General features: G+C 44.5%; 1 protein-coding gene across 8 annotated transcripts in view; it reads right to left on the bottom strand.

Annotated features, from left to right (window-relative positions):
* Window positions 1–21,268, bottom strand: part of PPP2R2B (protein phosphatase 2 regulatory subunit Bbeta) — a 376,594-nt gene that overhangs the window by 68,407 nt on the left and 286,919 nt on the right. For all 8 annotated transcript variants that reach the window (XM_036313813.1, XM_036313821.1, XM_036313814.1 and 5 more), the window contains 3 exons: window positions 15,798–15,895; window positions 12,618–12,783; window positions 5,510–5,622 (listed from right to left, as the gene is read on the bottom strand). In XM_036313813.1, coding sequence (XP_036169706.1) covers window positions 5,510–5,622; window positions 12,618–12,783; window positions 15,798–15,895 — 377 coding nt within the window. The remainder of the gene's footprint in view (window positions 1–5,509; window positions 5,623–12,617; window positions 12,784–15,797; window positions 15,896–21,268) is intronic.

The raw sequence follows: 21,268 nt of genomic DNA, 5'->3' as shown, positions 1-21,268 counted from the left end.
CTTGGGAATGTGTGTGTCCTGAGTTGAGAGGAAGACAGAGGTGGTCACCAGCAGAAGGCATGTGTGTAAAAACATGGTGAAATGGAATCTTTTCTCTAAAATCAGTGCATCCATTGTGTGCCCACCCTGGGCAGAAAGGCCTTGGCAGCCCTTCCCCCTTGCATTCTACTCACCTCCAAATCAAGCTCATACATTAAGAAGGCTTTGCCAAACAATTCTGAGAGACACAAGTGATGAAAGTGCCCTACCCTGCGATCATGAATTATTATTTTCTTAGAAAGTTAAGGCTGTAGGAAGTCATAATGAAAAGCATCAGATTTGGGGTCAGATGGACTGGGTTTGAATCCCAGCTCAGCCATTTCTTAGTCATGAGGCAAATCCCTTGCCTGCTCTAAACCTGTTCTACTCTTATTCATTTGACAAATACTCCTGAGTGCCTACTGTGTGCCATGTGTTGTTCTAGCTGCTGGAGCTATGGGAGAGGACACAGTGTTGTTTCTGCTTTCATGGAGCTGACACTGTCGTGGGGGCAGGCAGCGGACACATGATGTATCAGGCAAGGACAAAATCTAAGGAGAAGGGGCAGGGTAAGGGCACCGAGAGTGAATGGGAAGACTGATGAGAGAGAGAGAGAGAGAGAGAGAGAGAGAGAGAGAGAGAGAGAGAGAGAGAGAGAGAGAGAGATGTTGTTCCATTTATTTATGCATTCATTGGGACAAGGCTCTAACCAACTGAGCTACCCGGCCAGGGCCAGCAGGCTCTTTTCTCTTGGGCATTCCAGGAGAGTTTCTCTGAGAAGGTGGCACTTGAGCAGAGACTTAAATGAAATGAGGGAATAAAACCTAGGACGATCCAGAAAGAATAACAGACCTACATGGGAGAGTTATTGGTAGATGAAATGATGTAAGGATAGAAAATCCAGCACCTGGCCTATAGCAAGCACTCCATAAATGTGGTTATTATAATTATTATTAGCAGCTGTAAGGAACGTCTGGATAAAATACATGAGAACGTGAGCTCATTACATCCCCTTCATTTGGGGGGAGGTTATGACACATCACAGCTTGGGAGCTCACACCTTCTGGACTCTACACGTATAACTGATTAAAAGCAAATTTCAACCTGGCCTAGGATCCCACGGCACTGGCAGGCAACCATAATGAAGGAAATCATAACTCTAGGCTCAGTGTGCCAAGTGCGATTTCCCACCACCCAGCTCCCTTCCCAGCTGATTCAATTACTTGAACTACGAGCTTCCTGACCTAGAAAGAGCTCCGAGGGCCTCTTACTTCTGGGTAAGGGAGGCTGAGAAAGAAGAGGATCTTGCTCAGTGCCTCTACATAAGACCTCAAGGCCTTTGTTTGTCCATGCTGCTGTCAGGGATCCGGAAAGTCAAGGGGGGCAGAGGGGAGAGAGAGAGAGGGAGAAAGGAAGAGACACCCTGGCCTGGAATAATAATGGCACTCATTTTAAGAAAACCATTCCAAATGCTGATGTATGTCCAAGTTGAAGAGCCAGAGCTCTTGACTTTTAGTCCCAGCTCTAGAGTAACCAGTTGATGGCCGTTGGGCAAGTCACAGTCTCTCTGATTCTGCACCGTGTTTAAGGGCTCAGATCCCAGAGCCAAGTCAATCAAGGCTTGATTCTTAGCCCTGCATGATCTGGGCATGTTACTTACCTCCTCTGAGCCTCATCTGTGCAATGGGCATTTTAACAGTGAACTACACGTCATGAGGTAGCTAATGCCAACAGTGTGTCTGTCCAGCATGGAGCAGGGAATATAGTAAATGCTCAATAAATACTAGATGTCGGCATTTTCACCTGCCAAATACCTGTCCTGCCCTTCTCAGTGGCTGTTCCAAAGCTGAATTAGGGATGAGGTAAGAAATTACTTTGTGATATAAATGGCCCTTTATAGCTGTAAGGTGTAATTGTTCAATTACCATGATTGTTGCTTTGAATATTATGATACTGAGCAGGAGATACTGTTTTCATAGAAGCGCTACTCAGAGTCTCTCTGGGTAATGAGGGATTGGATTTGAAAGGCTACCTTCCAGGAAAAAAAAAAAAAAGGAAAAAAAAGCCACATTCTTGCTTTGAAAAGCCGAGCCTCCCAGCACTGAAACAGAACAGGTTCATTACTCAGTGAGGATTAATTAGCTGTCGGGTATTATTAAACATTCTCACTCTCAAGATCCACATAGAACTGGAAACTCTGAAAGGGAGCGGGAAGCAATCATAGCACAGGGAAGAAAAAAAGCCACAACTGCTGGCAATGCACATTTCAACGCAGAGCGTGTTAGTAAATCATAGTCTGATTAATATCACGTCAGCCCATTCTCTGTTTGGAGTCATTGTTCTGAATCTGAGGTCGGCAGGTAGCCTGGCTGTTTCTTCCTCTACCACTGGGAGCAAGAAGGAAAGGAGGCTGTCCTTGTCAGTACTCGCCTGGAAAAGGATGCTGGGGTGTGGACATTTACACGGAGAAATGGGATATTTGAGAGCCTAGGAAGGTTGAGGAGGTGAAATCAGATGCAAGTATTTACAATTTTATAGCAAAGGTGTCTCCCAAGCTGGTATAATATCTGTTGCAATGGCTGGAAAGTAACAGAGGCTCATAAAAACAACAGCTGGAAGGAGGCTGAGAGATGAGAGAGCCCAGTGACCACAGCCCCCTTGTTCCCACCCTCAGGGGCTCATATCCATCATGCAGACTCCTCGGGCCTCTCCACTCGCTGAAGAGAACCCCTGGGGCTGGGTCCTGGGAACCTGTGTTTGTAACCAATACTGTGGTGGCAGAAACACTGACTCTGTCCCGTCCTCTGCCACTCAGAAAGTAAGCCTGGAGAGAGCACATGTGATTCATTGGCTCAGGATCACCCAGCTGGTTAATATGGAAGCAAGAACCAGAATTGGGATTTTCTAACTCGGCCCCACCTCGGGGCCGCCTTCCTTGTAGGATACATATAAGTCCACTTTCCGACATCACTGTCTTACTTTGGGGGCAATCTCAGCTCTCGTGGACACTTACAGATAGGCCTTCTCTCCTCTTCATCATGGGATGGCATCTCCGGGGCAAATGACAGCTATAGGAAATCCCACAGGATGCCAGGGACAACGGGCATCCATAGTATGAGAAATCCCCTCCATGTAGCAAACAAGAGCAAGGGAACACATGGGCAGAAGTTCACGTAAATTTCCCAGTGGCACCTAATCCACCTGTTTCCCTACAGGATAGTCAAGTCCTGGGGGCTGAAAGGTTATCTTATATCTTATTCCTTTTGTATCGCTTGCATAGCGCTTGCCGCTTAGCAGACATCAGTGACCAGTTTGTAAAAACAACAATATAAAAAAATACATGACAAGAAAAATGAGTATGAATTTTTCTCAGATGCAGAGGCCTACTAACAGCAGGGAGTAGTAACAGCCATACTAATGATGATAGTAATGCAAACTAGCAGCAGGGAACCGACTTTCTGTGAGATGAGGCATAGACTAAGCTCTTCATCACACGCCATGCAGCATCGAATCCTCACAACTGGCCCAGGAAGTAGTGACCACCATCATCCCTGTTGCGCAGATGCCACATTAGAGGCACAAGGAGTTTAGGTGTCGTGTCCAAGGTCACTAGACGGACAGCAATGGGACCACAGTTCCAAGCCAGCACAGACGGATCCAACCTTCATATTCCTAGTTGCTCTACCCTCCAATCTCACAGCCTTTAGACTGCAGCGGTTCTCAACCTGTGGGTCGCGACCCCTTTGGAGGTTGAATGACCCTTTCACAGGGGTTGCCTAAGACCATTGGAAAACACCTATAGCATATCAGATATTTATATTACGATTCATAACAGTAGCAAAGTTACAGTTATGAAGTAGCAACGAAAATTTTATGGTTGGGGGTCACCACAACATGAGGGACTGTATTAAAGGGTCACGGCATTAGGAAGGTTGAGAACCACGGCTTTAGAGCAACGGCCTGGTCCGGTGGGGTGGGCTCGCTGGCAGCTCTCCAGGCTGAACGCCCAGGCTGACAAGAGGGGGCCGAGCAGCCAACGCAGAAGGAGCTCAAATGAAGACCAGGTACTCATCAGTAAGTACTAAGTTAACGTGAGACCGCCCAGTACTGCGGCCAGCGAAGAGTCTGTGCTCAAACAGCACCCGCTCAATAAACAGATGAACAAATGAACGAACAAATAAACGGGCGAGCTAATCAGATACACAGCCATCATTCAACTCCCATCTCTGCTTCTAAACCCGGGGCGACAGCCTCTCTTCCCCAGATGTGCTTCACCGTCTCCGTTCTCACTGCTTGGCTACAGCGGAGCAGCTGCTGGCTGGAAGCGCATATTTCACACGTTTGAAAAGTCCCTTGGGGCTAGGGCTGGTCCTGACATGTGCTCCCTTTCCTGCTCACATTGAACACATCTAAAACTAAGCTCATGACTCAGGCTTGAACCAATTTAACCTAGATCTGGAGAGCCTTCCCTTAAAAGTCCACTTTTAGAAATCTATTTTTAACACCACTTCCCTCGGCGCCCTTTCCCGGTCTCCCGGAACCAACGTAATTTCGCCCTCCTTTGATCAAATGGCAACTCCCTCCGACTCACACTGCATTTATCTCCCTCTATTTAGTGCCATAACCATTTGTGTATTAGCCGATGAATCCTCTTTTCTTACCAGACTGTGCATTTCTGGAGGGCAGGAAGGAAGCCACTCAGACGAATAGTAGGGATCGTTTATGGAGGCCCAGCTATGGAGTCAGGGCTTCCCACCCGCATTGCATTTTATCCTCATAAATCCATGGGCTGTAAAGGTTAGGTTCACAGTCTTGCAGATGGAGAAACTAAAAATCACTTGTGTGACTAAAGCTCAAAACGTTGAGTGACTATGGGAGATTCTGGTAAGTGGCAGAATTGGAACCCAGTCTTGTTAGATTCAGACGTTCATGTGTGTTTTATTTTGTATTTTTAAAATAGGTTTTTATTGCTTTCAGAAAAGGGAGAGGGAGAGATAGAACATCAGTGATGAGAGAGAATCGTGGATTGGCTGCCTCCTGCATGCCCCCTACTGGGGATTGAGCCTTAACTGGGGCATAATTGAACTGTGACCTCCTGGTTCATGAGTCGATGTTCAATTCCTAAGCCACACAGGCTGGGCTGGAGGTTCATGTTTTGAATCGGGTCTTCAGCTTCCCTTCCGGGTAGTCCCATCCCCTGTATCTTGAGTACAAAAGATGCTCAAGATGTTTAGGTAATGAGGACAGGCAGAGGCTAAGCATACAGTAACACATGGCACTGGCCACGTGGACCAAGGAAATGCACGGACTTGTGGTCAGTGGAGCTTGGCACCTGTCCTGCTCCCCCATCTGCCACCGGAGTCTCGGGTAGGTGAGTCTCTGCTGGATCTCCCGCCCTCTCACGTCACAGTTGCAACATTCACAGCGGCCAGCATGTGGCCAACCTCAGGAGGCACCAAGGCGGTGGCAGAAAAACAGCCTTTGGACTCACCCGCAAGGTTGTGATGGTGGCAGGATCCCGCAGCCGGCCCTCCTCATCTTTCAGGTTGTAACCCTCCGGCCGTTTATCGCGCTCGCTGACTTTCCACAGCTTCACAGTTTTATCTGTGGAGGGCAACCAGAGGACATCAACGTTACAGTGCAGGAACGCTGGGAGAGGAGTTTTCTTCTGGGTCAGGCAGGGGGGATCGGGAGAGGCGGAGGTACACATGGAAGAAACTGCCACAGAAGCTGGCTCATGTCAAGGGCTTCGGTGCATAAATCTTGTGTCACTGAAGGCAGAGTTCACGTTTCAAAACAAAAAACATCTATCATGTAGAGACAGATGGTCTTCCTGACAATGGGCTGTTAAATCTACAGCTTTAGACATTAATTTTGTTCATTCCATAAAAATATTTATTGAACACAGAATAACAAGAGTAGCTACATATATAAAATTAACGATGCTAGCACTTTGCATGGAGAATTTATTGAATGTTCACAAGTACCTTGAGAGGTAGATACTATTGTTATTCCCATTTGTGTGTTGCATTTCACTAAACACTGCCCTTCCCATGGCCCAAGAGGCTCTCCATGACCTGCACCCCTATTTCCTCATCCTTTCTGATCTCACCATCCATCCTACTCCCTGCCACATGGCTTCCTTACAGCTCTTGGTACATGCTAATCTCATTGCTGCCACAGGACATTTGTACAAGCTGTGCCTTCTGCCACGGGAGCCTTTTACCCTCTCTTGCACGTTATTTTTCCTTCACTTTGCTCTCTCCCTATGCCCCAACTTCAGTGGGGCCTTTCCTAACCAACCTACATAAAAAGGTTTTCTTCATTATTCTCTAGCCCAGCGGTTCTCAACCTTTGGGTCGCGACCTCTTTGGCGGTCGAACGACCCTTTCACAGGGGTCGCCTAAGACCACACTGCATATCAGATATCTATATTATGATTCATAACAGTAGCAACATTACAGTTATGAAGTAGCAACGAAAATAGTTTTATGGTTGGGTCACAACATGAGGAACTCTATCTAAAGGGCCAGAAGGTTGAGAACCACTGCTCTAGCCCCTCTTCCTCCTTTGTCTTTCCTCTTAGGACAGTGGTTGACAAACTGCGGCTTGCGAGCCACATGCGGCTCTTTGACCCCTTGAGTGTGGCTCTTCCACAAAATACCGACTTCTGCACATGGGCCACGAAGTTTCAATCGCACTGTATGTGTGTGCCCACACATGGTATTTTGTGGAAGAGCCACACTCAAGGGGCCAAAGAGCCGCATGTGGCTCGTGAGTTTGCCAACCACTGTCCTAGGACACTTCACTACTGGAAAACTTATTATGTCTCCCTCACTAGAATGCAAAATCAATAGAGAGGCAGGGGTTCTGACTGTGTTGCTCATTACTATGCCTCCACACCGATAACAGTGCCTGGGACAGAGCCGTTGTTCAATGACTACGAAGTGGATGGATGAATGAATCTCACCTGCACACTGCTTGTTGCTAGCAACCCAGGGAAATCAAAGTAAGGAGAGAGGCGGAGGTACACATGGAAGAAACTGCCACAGAAGCTGGCTCATGTCAACGGCTTCGGTGCATAAATCTTGCATTAAAATGCTCCTTTCCCCTTGCAGTCTCCTTGGAGTCCCCACCTGGAAACTACCTTTCTCACCTTTGTGCTGTCCCCACACTTTATTCCACTTGCTGACACTTCTCATTTTCTACAGCAATAAATCGTGGTGAGAAGTCCAATGCCTGGAGGGGTGGGGCAGGCCAGGAGATGAGTGACAGGAGCAAGGGGCTTGGGGGAGGTAGAGACCGCATGCCCCACCTGCAGACGCTCAATTCCATTTTATAAAGAAACATGTTCGGGCCAAACAGATCATGCCTGTGGGCTGCGGGCCTTTGGGAGTCTTCCTTATCAGATCCTGCATTCATAATTTGTACTTGTTCTAACTTCTCTTCTGGAAGGCAGGGGCCCGGTGCCTTCTCAAATCTTTCTCTATGCCTGCACAAGGTAAGTGTGGAACCAGACAACCTTGGCCCCGTCCCCACGCCAACTCCAGCCAGCCACATGGCCCAGCACTGTGATCCCCACCCAGCAGGCGCCTAGCTAGTATGTCTTGAGTGACAAACAAATGGGACTACCAGATTGAGCAGAGAAACAACTACAGAACACACAGTTACATCTGAATTTCAGATAACGTGTAATTTTTCAGTACAAATATGTCCCGAATACTCTAACATTATGAATAAAGAGACTTAGCTTCTCTGTTGCCTCAGTTTCTTTATCTGTAAATTAAGGAAAGCCAGGCCTTCCTCATGGGGCTTTTATGGGGATTGAATGAAACACTGTGGGTACAGTGTGTACCGAGGGGCGGGCTTCTAACAGTGGTTCACAATGGCAGCTGTTATCAGAATGAGCAAGTTGGGCAACTATTCTGCAATAACAACTTGTTGCGCTGACGGCGTTAGCTTCCCCCAGGATGATGTCAGCACATCCTGCGTCCTCTGTGTAAGACTGTCTGGGGAGAGAAGCCGTCCTCTCTCTGCCTTCACTAGGATCGCCCCCCCCCCCCCCACCACTCCGTCTCCCCTCACCAAAGCCTTGTCCTCAGAGGTCTGAAATGCACCCCATGGGGAAGTGGGCTTTCTGCAACAATTTGGACAATTGAGCAAGTAAGTGCCTCTGTTTCCTGAGGTCTGGGGGTCACTTGGGCTGGTCATGCTGCTGGCAGCCTGGCCAGGCTGCTCGTGTGAGATCTGTGCACGCACCCGGCTATCCTGGGGCGAGGGACAGGAAGGCCTTCCCAGGCGCTATGTGCCGGCACTCCTCCAGTCCTGCCCTCTGTGGATAGCCTGCTACACACTGAACTGTGACAAAAAGGAAACATGGGCCATATTTATACAATCACTTGATCAGGTACTGATCAGCTGTGACTTAGAAGAATGCAAATCAGTGACTTTTAACACCAAATACTTCCAATTGCTTGCCTTTGGAATGCATCCCATCCCATTTGCAAGGCAATTCTTTCCTTACATTTTTCTTGTGAGTGATAATAGCTCTGTAGAGAAATAGAGAAATCATAGGTAAAGCATAAAGAATAAAAATCACCTATAATCTCTTCAGTCAGGGACAATCATTGTTAACATTTTGCATAGATCCTCTTAGTATCTTTTTTTCTATGCATTTTTTTGGGGGAGAAATAAAAACCAATAATATTATATGTATATGTTTATTTTCTCATTTTAATTCCTTCTTTTTATTATACAAGTGTATAATTATTATATAACTAGAGGCCCAGTGCATGAAAATTCATGCACTGGGGGGAGGGAGGGAGGGTCCCTCAGCCCAGCCTGTGCCCTCTCCCATCCTGGGACCCCTCGAGGGATGTCCACCTGCCAACTTATGCCCGCTCCCCTGGGGATCAGGCCTAAGCTGGCAGTCAGACATCCCTCTGGCAGCCAGGAGCCCTTGGGGGATATCCAACTAACAGCTTAGACCAGGGGTGGGCAAACTTTTTGACTCGAGGGCCACAATGGGTTCTTAAACTGGACCGGAGGGCCGGAACAAAAGCATGGATGGAGTGTTTGTGTGAACTAATATAAATTCAAAGTAAACATCATTACATAAAAGGGTACGGTCTTTTTTTTTTTTTTAGTTTTATTCATTTCAAACGGGCCGGATCCGGCCCGCAGGCCGTAGTTTGCCCACCCCTGGCTTAGACCCATTCCTAAGCTGCAGTCGGACATCCTTAGAGCTGCCGAGGAGGCGGGAGAGGCTCCTGCCACCGCCGCTGTGCCCGGCTTGTAGCTGAGCAGAGCTCCCCCTGTGGGAGTGCACTGAAAGGGGGTGGGTGGGGTGAGGCAGCTCCTGCATTGAGTTTCTGCCCCCTGGTGGTCAGTATGTGTCATAGTGACTGGTTGTTCCAGGTCGTTCCACCATTAGGGTCAATTTGCATATTACCCTTTTATTATATAGGATAGGATTGTAGAAAATAAAAATGAGCATAAAAGTAAAAAAATGAAAACCTCCCTCAATTCCACTAGACTAGCAGTTCTCAACTTGTGGGTTGTGACCCCTTTGGCAGTTGAACGACCTTTTCACAGGGGTTGCCTAAGACCATCCTGCATATCAGATATTTACATTATGATTCATAACAGTAGCAACATTACAGTTATGAAGTAGCAACAAAAATAATTTTATGGTTGGGTCACAACACGAGGAACTGTATTTAAAGGGCTAGAAGGTTGAGAACCACTGCACTAGACAGAGATATCTAGTTTGAAAACCTTAGTATGTCCTTTCATTTCTGTGAGCAATCACATAACTGTTTTAAATAGGTGCAACATGTTATACATAGTTTATGAGTATGTTTTTTTCTAATCATATCTATCTATTCCAACATTTATTCCTATAAATATATAATTTCTAATAGTGAGAATTTAATAATTAAAGGTCTAATAATGGGAGATATTAGTAAACTATAGAAGAATCATACAGGGGAATGTTATGCAGTCCTTGAAAATGTTATGGAATTTTAGAAGAATATTTAACAGTTAGGAAGATATTCCTGTTATTAAGTATTATATAAAAAAATCTGGTTGCCAAACAGTGTACAGAATATACCACATTTCTGCTAATAAAAAACAGATTTATCCATGCCTCTTTGCTGTTTTCTTTAAAAGACACAGTGGTTCTCTCTGGATGGGAACACATTATTTTCATTTTGCTTCTCTATCTTCTAATGGTTTTGCAATGAACACCTAACTATTTTCATAGCCCATCTATCAAGTAAAATATACCTTCCCTTCTCATCATAGGTACTAAGACAGAAATAGAAAGCTAGGCAAGGCAACATCTTTTCATCTCGCAAATAATTTTAAGGTCTAGATTCACAACCGAATGTTGGTTTATTTTTCATTAGAAATTGTGAAGTTATATTCTAACGGAAAGTAAAAACTATATCCAATTATAATGAGATAAGCACAGTTGTGTTTCTTTAAAAAAAGATAATCGATGGCGAATTCAATCCAATTCCCCATGGTTGGGTTGCCTGGAGTCATTCTTGACTTTATTATCACACAGTGTTTCTTGACTCCCTATCTGAAAGCTTTGTGGATAAGGATGTCTGAGGAACAAACAGGTGGCTGTTACTATGAGTAATGACTTTTTCTATATTCTGGCTGGCTCGCTGCGTAGTTTATCATTACTTGTGGCAGCTTTTAAACACAATCTTATAATCTATCTTCATTTCCTCTTTTGTACAGTAATTCCAATTGTCTCCCATTAATTTTCGCATGTTAACCTACTTGGCTTAAGGGGAATTTGCAACCTCAATATTAGTATAAAGAAGAAAATCCCAGGAGAACGTGGGAATTTTTCTTATAAGAATCATTTGGAGATGCTGTTGGCGTATGAAATAGCATCCCAAATGGGAAGATAATATCCTTGTTAATCAAAAAACTATTTAAAAACTCAATTAACAGAACATTATGCTATATAATTAATCTTCATTGCATTTCACGGATTTTTTCCCATCCCCCCCCCCCCCACAAAGGAGTTAATGCATCTTTGAATTTTATTGTAATAATCAATAGGCTAAATTTCATAATATAAAGTAAGCTAGCTAGAGCAGATAATCAGACACTTGCTCTGCCCAAAGTCATTAAGTCAGAATCATCAGAAGTCTTTTTTAATCTACGTCGTGTTGAATCTGCAGAGCCTTTGAGTGAAATTTCAATGGTAAAACTAAGAGGGAAGACAGTGAAACAAATTCATATGGTTTGTCTTTCAAGAAACACAGTTCACAAAATTAATAGAACAATAAATACAGTTATGAGAAAGAATTAAATTACTTGGAATCTGGAAAAACAGATGACTGGAAATCTGGACATGTTGAGATAAGCCATGCATGAATAACTCCAAACTGGCTGTTTCAGAATTGCCATTTTTTTACAGTTGTACACTGGTTTCATATTTGAGGGATTTTTGGTTCATATGCATTAAGAAAACCCCTCCCTCCTTTTAAAATAAAATATAAAACTCATCATCAAAACTTAGAAAATAAAAGTGATAAAGAATAAATTTATAAGAAACCCATAATACATAATCAAAAATTAATCATGATAAGCCTTTAGGTATGTTTCCTTTTAGTGTTTAAAAATGTTAATATACGTCTGATCATACTATATACAGTATTTACATTTTTTCACTTGACATATGCGTACTTCCCTTTTGTAAATGCTGGGGATGGGCAAATAGCGAATTCCTCGCTTTCTGACCCATATTTAAATGTACACTCCTCACAGACCCACACAATGAATCAGGCGCCAGCTTATTTGCTTGGGAGAGGGTGTTTAATTTGTATCCGCTAATCCTCTTAATTGCTATGCTATTCAATTAGCACCCTTTAGTATATGCTTTTATTCTAAATTGTTTCAAGCATAGGTGGGCTTCTGTCAGCAGTGGCATTGAGAAACGCTAGGGTAGGGAATTCCACTGAATTAGCATGGAATTTGGCTCTCTAGTCAACCCCCAACCACCTCTCTCCTGGACCTATTTATAGCAACTCTCCCACAATTGCTCTTAGAAGAGCATGGAGGGAGAAAGAGAAAGAAACCACTTCTTAATCATCCTTTGGTAGGGTCCCTCTCTCTCCTTGACTTGTGCTCAGAGAACTTGATTGTGTCAGAGAGAGAAAAAAACCCCAAACACATTCAGGGATTAATAACTTCTACTCAGTATGCCAGACTCACAGGAAGGCCTGTCTGGGGTTCCTGAAATGCGTTCCCAGAAAAACATTCAATGAATCTTAAAACAGGAAGTCACATTCCAGAAGCACCTGGAAATAATCTGCATTAGTCAAAAACTGCAGATACCGGGGCTCACATAATTGGGTCAGAAATGTGTGATATTTAAAAAGAATCACTACTCTTCACTGAGGGCCCACTCTGCGCCAGGCACTAAGGTAAGCGTCTTGCAAAGATTGTTGCTAAGTTTTTTTGACAGCCCACAAGGTTAAGAAGGAAAACGGAGTCTGAGAGAGACTGAAACATGATGTGGCTGCTTCTATCTCCGACAACACCAAATAGGAGCAGTCCCTTGTACGCACCGTTAGTAGACAGAAGGAAGTAGGCTGCATTCTGCTGGGGGAGCCACCTTATTTTATTGATTTTTTCTTCTATTTCCAAACTCTTCAGGTAATCGAACTCGGGTTCATGGCTCTGGAACGTGCTGTAAACATTGTATTCACCCCTACGATGAACCTGATTTTTACTCTGTAAAAAAAGGCGGGGGGAGGGGAATACACGAAAGATTAAATCACATAGGCCACCTGTGAATTCACCAATTTCTTCTTCTTTTTTTTTTTTTTTTTTTTTTTGAGCAGAATCATTAGGGATGGATAGGCAGGCCATCAGCGTGGGATGAGGGCAGGACCATGAGCGCCACAAGTTTTGCCTTAGCTCACAGGTCTCCAAAGCATCTGATCTTGCAGCTGTTGGTGACTATCAGTACCTCCAATATCCATACATGCATAAATGATATACATAAAATTCTATAATATATGGTATACATCGTAACATATACATAGAAACAGAAGTTAAACTAGGACATGATTTGAGATCAACTGAAGGACTTGTATGCATGCATATAAGCATAACCAATGGACATAAGACACTGGGGGGTAGGGGAGGCCAGGGGATTGTCAAGGGCAGGAAAAAAAAAAGGACACATGTGTAATACCCTTTGTAATACTTTAAGCAATAAAAATAATAAAAAAATTAAAAATCAATATAAACAGAAGTGTTAATATTTTTTGTTCTGCATTAGTGGATGTCTTGAACACCCTTTGGACCCATGCTGATGTCCATATATACGTCTATCAATCCCTTACAAAGAGTGCAAAGCTATGGCATCTGTACCTTTCATTGGCCTTTTAAAGTCTCCCCAGATTCTCAGAGAATCTTGGAGACGTGGGAAGAGCAGGGAAATGGACAAAGGAGGCTCAGAGATATCCTCCAAGGTCACAGGACTTCTAAGGAGCAGATCTGGGCATCAGATCCCTCCCCACCCCTTTTTTTCTAACATGGGAAACAAAACAGACAGGAGCACAGGGGTGACGCCTCACCCCTGGCTGTCTCCTAGCTCTGATTCCGCAACAGGCAAGCAGCAGGAGCTAAACAAATGGTGAGAGAATGAAACATCAGGGGAAGGGTCTGCAGAAAGGGGCAACGGAAAGAAGAAAGGCGGAGAGAAGGAAAAAGAGGGCGTGAAACAAAGGAAGAGCAGAAAGGAAAAGAGGGAGGGGAGGTTTCGTTTCAGGCATTTTAGAACGTGACTACCAAGAGTTTTAAGGGTCAGGCTTTGGAAAACTGTGTTCAAAAATTCCAATCCAGGTCTTTATAGACATTTGTCACAAAAGCTTGACTCGTAATAAAGGCTCAATTAAAAAAAAAAACACACCAACTAGATTTCTGGATAGATACTGAATATCCAAACCAAAATCTTCACTTCCTTATAGGTGCTGACACCCAGGTGTTCCATGTATTTGTGAGGGCACTGAGGTTCCTTCCTACAGCAAGCCCTCCAGGACTGCGGCTCTTGAGAAGTCACTCACGGACACGGAAAACACGCCTGACCTCGGTGTGGTCCCATGGCTCCGTTTCTGAGGCTTAGTGCCCATTTCAACCCCACGCCTCCCCACAGAGCTCAACACTTAACTGCATGCTATTATACTGGACATTTATTTTTTATTGAACCAAATCACTCTTCTTGGGAAAACGTGTCCCCCTTCATTCTACTAATGAATCAGGCTTCCCACATATTCCAGTAAATTAAAATAGGTGGAACCTATAAATAGCAAAGGGAAAATGTGGTTTGGAATATTACTGGCAACACGCTGCCCTGGGTAATTTATGCTAAATAGCTCCTCCGGTTCCTCTTTATCATCACCATGAACCTAATGGGATTTTTTTCTTTTAAATTGAAGAAGAAAGTTTGAAAATCAGCTTGAAGAGGACTTGCCACGCTGACTGACATACATGTCACCAGCCTGCCTACCGCAGAGAGCGCCAGTCCACCTTAACAATAAATTCATCCGAATGTTGATTTGGTACCATCCAAATCAGACTGTCAAGTGTGTGCCGTATGTGCCAGACCAATTAGCACTCGGCAGCTCTGGAAAAGCAGGAAAAATTCCAGGTCACGAAGAGCTATTAGTTCCTACTTGCCAAGCCCATTTCCCTGTTTCCAGGACCAGTGGAACAGGCTGGGTGCCTGACTTCATGCTGAACACTTGAATTTCTACAGAACCCCGAGGGATTAGGATGCCCTTATAGAAATTAATTGCAAATAATGTGCAATTACCAAATACATCACCTCTAAATGAGGCTTTCCTTTTTGAGGGGAGGTGGAACATAAATGGCTTAGAGGCACAAAGCAGGCACTCAATTGCTAGGGAAGTCTCCGCTGAACCCTTCCTCCTGCACTCGGCCTCCCCACGCTGTGCTGGGTGAGTCTCGGAGGCAGACGTAGCAGATGGGAGCGTTACTAGCACACAGGCTGGCCTGCTGGGAGCCCCACGACCAGGCCAGGGGAAGCCAAGGCAATCACATCGGGCCATGCTTCCCTTCTGACAAAGCAGAAGCAGACACCCCGAAACGCAATTTATATGAAAAAGAGATACAATTCCTAGTGGAACCCAAGTCCCAGGAAGAAAGGGGCTTTTTGGGATTCAGTGGAAATTAAAACTCCCGCTCAGAAAGCACACAGCACTCAGCTCCAGGGACCTTCGAGTCACCCACAGTAAAGTGTGTGCCCTGTGCATTGCTCAGATGCCATTTTGTGGGACTGCACTCCCTTCGGTGGGGTGAGCTACCATTTTCTTCTCCACTGACCCAAGTTGTCCCTTTCACAGCTGTGGACAAAGAACCGTTTCTTCCTCCTACATATTCTGTGAGAGCCCTGAAAGGAGTAGAGGCTTCATTTTAATCACTCCAGGATGAATTTCACTCCGAAGGGAGGAGTTATGCTCAAAAAGCACCCGTGGCATTTTGCAGGTCAGATGAGACGTGAGAACCTGAAAAGATAAGGCCGTGCCCAGGAAAGGCTCTATTTTCAGGTGCTTTCATGAGCCGGAAGGTGGAACGGTTGATGTTAATGACTTCTTGGCAGTTTTTAGTTGGCTAGCAAAGCAGCAAGGTGAAGGGGGACACGTGAGGATTAAGGAACAGCAGGGGGCCTCCGCTAAAAAGGGAAGGAAAGGGGCATTTTGCAGTCACTTGCCACTTACCTCCTGCTCTCGTTGAAATATTACAACCCGACCCCCCTTGTCCCCCGTTGCTAGTAACTCTCCCGTGTGGTTGAATTCTACCGTAGAGATAATGTCAGCTGAAAAGAAGACAAAGGCAATTTAAGTAACTGCACACTTGCTTTGAAACGACAGATAATAGACACACTTTTCTGCGCATTTAAGGGCTCAGGGCTTTGTTTTGTCTCTGCAGTGGAATTTACAAGGGCTTTATGTTCTGTATTTTAAGTGCCGCGAGAAGCGGCTCTTGGGAAAGTACATCTCCTAGATGCCCACACTGCGCTGTGGTCTCCTGGAACATCTGACGAGAACAAAAGGAAGAAGCACATTCAGACCCTTTTATGTTGGGCAAGAGAAAATGAGTTTCCTTAAGGCTCATGGAAATGGCCATACTCTTTGATGGTTTCTACCAGCCATGGAGCCTGTACCCACTCCTGGCCTCTTTGCATTTCCCTTTCTTCTTCCCCACACAGGTTTCTTGCAAACGAGGGCTGGGGATGCCTGAAGCTCAGGCATGGAAAAACATTGGCAACCTTTGCAAGTTGGAAACTCATGGAAGGACCCCCACAAATGCTCCAGCTTGACCCCGTGGTACCTCTTTTTTTTTTTGGTGAGCCCAACACTCCTTTCTGGAAGAGCATGCCTTATTCCAACCCCAGGTGAAGGGTGCTGGGGAAACGGTCATGAGTCAAAGGGCAAGTCAGAGGGCAATTTGTCCTCTGTGTTTCCCAACAGAGAAAATACACAGGCGCCAGGAACTCAGATCACCGATAATTGCTGAGCGAACGCCAGCCTGCCAAGTCTTTCTTCAACGCCGGTTACCCCCGGAGGAATACGGACAGGTAAATTACCTATGATGGGATTTATTAGGGCTATTTTTAGAAACATGTCAGAGGTTAATTCTTGTGCAATTATTCCCTTGCAGGGCTTCAACAATTGCTCCTGAGAGTTCAAATAAGTTCTAAAAAAAGGGGTGGTGGTGGGGGTGGATTATGACCATGGCCTTTGACAGAGGAACATTCGGAGGATTACGTCCATGTGAGAAAAGCAGAGGGGAAACAGTGAGCTGGAAAACGAAGGCAATTGCCCCTGAATAATTCACATCTCAAATCTTATATTAATATCATCGTTTCAGGATTTTCTTGGTATGCCTGATTTATTCAGGTAAGTAGTGTACAATTCTCCACTTTGCACATAACTGTCCTGTTCCACATATGACAATGCTCTTAATGGTCATACTTTGTGTAGGAGGAAAAAGAATAAGGCACAAACCATAGTCATTTCAGGCTGGGCACATTTAAAAGAGCAATTCATGATTGCTTTTTTTTAAAAAAAAAAATCCTCACCCGAGGATACCTTTTTTATTGACTGCAGAGAGAGAGAGAGGAAGGGAGAGAGAGAAACATTGATGGGTTGCTTCCTGTGTGTGACCTGACCTGGGATCGACCCTGCAACCTTTTGGTGTATAGGACACTCCAACTAACTGAGTCACCTGGCCTGGGCCAATTCATGATTTGTTTGGGCCTCTTAGGCGACTGACCCCAGGACAGCAAATTCAAAGCTCTACAGGAGCACTAGGTAAAATGGAGCGAAGAAAACCAGATGCAGTAGGAAGCTTGTGTCCTCTCTTAGGGGACAAGTGGCCGCTCGGCTTAAGCCAACTGTGGCCATCAACTATTGCGAGCATTGGCAGATATTCTGATCTTTTTCAAAGAAGTTGGAAATCAAGATTTTTATGCAAAATTCTCTTCAATTTTATATATGGACAACTAATTCTTTTTTTCAACACCAGGACATTTAAAAAAAGTGTAATCTTGTCTGTGGGCTGAATGTGGTGTGTGAGTCACCAGCTTGTGCTGCCTGGTCTATAGTCTTCCTTCAGAAAAGACCACCCCATTCCTTCCTGATGGTCTCAACCAGAGATCTAGTCTGTTCCCTCAGGAAGAGCCCTCCAAATGAATGCGACCTCAAGGAAACATGAAATATGCGAGTGCTTATCCAGTTCCTAATGCAAGCGGAGGAGGCCCATTTCTCAAACAAGTGCCCACTGAGGAGGAAGGAAGCCCAGCAGGGCTGGGGAGCCAACCACCTCAAGTGAATTATTTGCCCACGTTTCTTTGTCACAGTTGGTGCATCTTAGCAAAGCACGCTCATGTACAGAGGAGGGAAGGCGGCTGCTTAGTGTTTGCACTGCCTCCGCAAAGCACTTGAGTGCTAGGATACATTTCTTAGGGACTGCTACTGGCTTTGCAATGAGTGGTTAGCAATGGGGTTATTCACGGAGATTCCTGACTTGGGTGGAACCTAATGAAGACGAGGCCATTTCTTTTTTCTTTCAGGTTTCTGTGGGGTACTACGGAGTGAGTCAGAGCCCTCAAACTGCTGAAGACACAAACGCGTTCTAGAGAAAAGGGTAGTGGGGAATAATAGAGAGTGGTGGGGAGACCAGGCCTGGGGGTTAACAGCGCCCCACTCCTGTCTTTAGGGCTAAAGGCTACTAAAAATGCAGTTCACACCCTTCCTCTCCCAGCAATGTTAACACAGAGTTCTGGGTGGGTGGCGGGGTCCACGCATTGAGGACTAAAGGATGGGCTTTCCTTTTGGGAAGTTGGGTATCAGAAGAGTCAAGCAGCTTTTCCCAAGGTCAGCCTCTGGCTCAGCTTCCAAGAAAATGTCACTCCAAGGAAAACAAAATTCTCTTTCTCAGTTGCCGTATACATTGCCTTTTTGCCCAGACTCTCTGTGAAAATGTCCTTCTTCTCCCTTTAAGATCCACACAGGTCAAAACAAGGTAGGATATATTTTTTAAATCAATAATTCTCAGGCATGGATCTGTTCATTTATTTAAACTACTCATCACTGCACAGGATGCACAAAGCATTCTTCCAGGCTCCATGGAGGACACAAGCTTCAAGGTCCCTGCCCTCCAAGTCACTTCAACTAAAACGTGCACCACTCCACCCCACTCCATGGTGTTTCTATCACCATCTTCAAAAATAATCATCTGCACTCAAGCCTCTACAAATAAATTCTGCCTGCTGCATCTATTTTTACTCTCTATTCCCTCAGCCTTTAGAAAAGAATACATTGTTTTTGTATTTGCTAAAATGTTCTTTCACATGTGCATGCTATCCACATTATTTGCAAACTAGAGGCCTGATGCATGAAATTCGAAATTCGTGCAAGGGGCTTGGACCCCACAGCTGTGACAGCTGCCTCTGCCATGGCCCCATGATGCCGCAGCTTAGTCCGGAAGGTCGTCTGGTCTAATTAGCATATTACGCTTTTATTATTATCGATTGTTAGGAAAGCCCTAGCTGGTTTGGCTCAATGGATAGAGTGTCCGCCTGTGGACTGAAGAGTCCCAGGTTTAATTCCGGTCAAGGGCACATGCCTAGATTGTGGTCTTGATCCCAGTGTGGGGCATGCAGGAGGCAGCCAATCAATGATTCTCTCTCATCATTGATGTTTCTATTTCTCACTCCCTCTCCCTTCCTCTCTGAAAAATATCAGTAAAAATAGATTTTTAAAAAATTGTTAGGAAAGACCACTGGGCCTCAACTATCATGATACCGACAGCCCCTACCATGAGAGTAATACCTTTAGGTTAAGGCCGTGGTCGGCAAACTGCGGCTCGCGAGCCACATGTGGCTCTTTGGCCCCTTGAGTGTGGCTCTTCCTAAGCCTTAGGAGCACCCTAATTAAGTTAATAACAATGTACCTACCTATATAGTTTAAGTAAAAAAATTTGGCTCTCAAAAGAAATTTCAATCGTTGTACTGTTGATATTTGGCTCTGTTGACTAATGAGTTTGCCGACCACTGGGTTAAGGCATTGTCCCAAGACCCTTCTTAAAGGCAATTATTGCTTGGAAGCTATAGTACTTTTTAAAAATACATATTTTTATTGATTTCTGAGAGGAAAGAGAGATAGAAACCTTAATGATGAGAATCGTTGATTGGCTGCCTCCTGCATGCCCCCCATTGGAGATTGAGACTGAAACCTGGGCATGTGCCCTGATCCAGAATGGAACCATGACCTCCTAGTTCATAGGTTAACACTCAACCTCCGAACCACACCGGCTGGCCGGATGCTACAGCACATTTTAAACCATGAGGAACCATAGACATACACATAGAATATTTACCACATACAAAAATGTGTATCATGGAAGGAGAAAGATAAAAGGAACAATGCCTACAAGAGAGCATGTGTCCAGGCAACATGGTGCAATGGAGTCTGTGACCCAATCAGAACATAACACTGAGGCCAGGTGTGGGGATTTGGAATAGCCAGGCACAGGGGAAAGAAACACAACACACACACACACACACACACACACACACACACACACACACACACACACAGATTCAGGCTCAAGTCTAAGCCACATGATCCAAGACAGTATTTATGGAACATCAGGCATGGTTCCAGCTAATAAAAATGTCTCCCTTTTTTCCAAGTGTTATCATTATTGGTGTTACGCTGCCCTCAAGAATCTTTTAAGAAAATGGGTGATTGGTACAGCAGGATTCTGAAATTCCTTAGTCCTCTTGCTAAGTCCTTATCTTTATTTTAATCCTGCCAGTCCGCTGGTCTATATAGTAGGTTGTTTATATCTAGCAACTGTCTAACTCATTTCAGAGCCTTTGCCATTGCAGCTCGAGTTGATGCCTGTTTTGAACTTCTGGTTTCCTGACTCATTTATCACTGCTAAGCCAGTAGGTGTAACCAGAATACGTTACTGCCCCATCCATCGCTGTGTATCTTCATCTATGACTGTTTAATAATTGATGCAAAACTCATGAATCATCCACATTCCAGTTCCAAGATACTGAAACTTCTGATACAAATTCTCCTGTGTTCACATCATGCTCTTTGGTAGAGCAGTTAAAACTGGAAAACTTGGGCTGCTCAAGGCAAAACAATTTTATAGAAATAGGATGTGGCGAGAAGAATAAACTAGAGGACTTACATTTCATCTGAAATCCTGGTCAACAGAAATCAACTCATCAAATTCAACATGATTTTGGTTTTTAAATGACCAGTTCATATGACACAATTTTATTCAATGCCCAGCCTTTCACACTGTTGAGCAAAAAACTATAAACAAAGCATTCTTCCTCTGCTCTGTAGACATGTAGACCAAGTGCACATTTTTTACTAAAAACAGAGAACAGAAGCCAAAAGCAGTTACAGAGGTCAAGTGTAGCTAGTGATTTTTAAAGGAAGTATGACATTTGCCCTGTTCTACATCTACTTGTGTTTATTTAATTTCCAGAAAATGGTGGCCTGGTAACCCCATTTCAGGTTCAATGAGCACTGCTATCACCAACTTTTTCTTTAAAAAATCATTCTCAGGATCCCACAAAGGTCCAAAATTGGTAATTCCATACATATAGTCTCCATGTACCTGAATAATAGAAGTTAACTAGGCAATTATATTGATGTGA

The sequence above is a fragment of the Myotis myotis genome, unplaced genomic scaffold (assembly GCF_014108235.1).
Source record: "Myotis myotis isolate mMyoMyo1 unplaced genomic scaffold, mMyoMyo1.p scaffold_m19_p_6, whole genome shotgun sequence".
NCBI classification, from domain to species: Eukaryota; Metazoa; Chordata; class Mammalia; order Chiroptera; family Vespertilionidae; genus Myotis; species Myotis myotis.
Note: the sequence above shows the minus strand (reverse complement) of the source record. Positions and strands in the feature narration are given on the sequence as shown.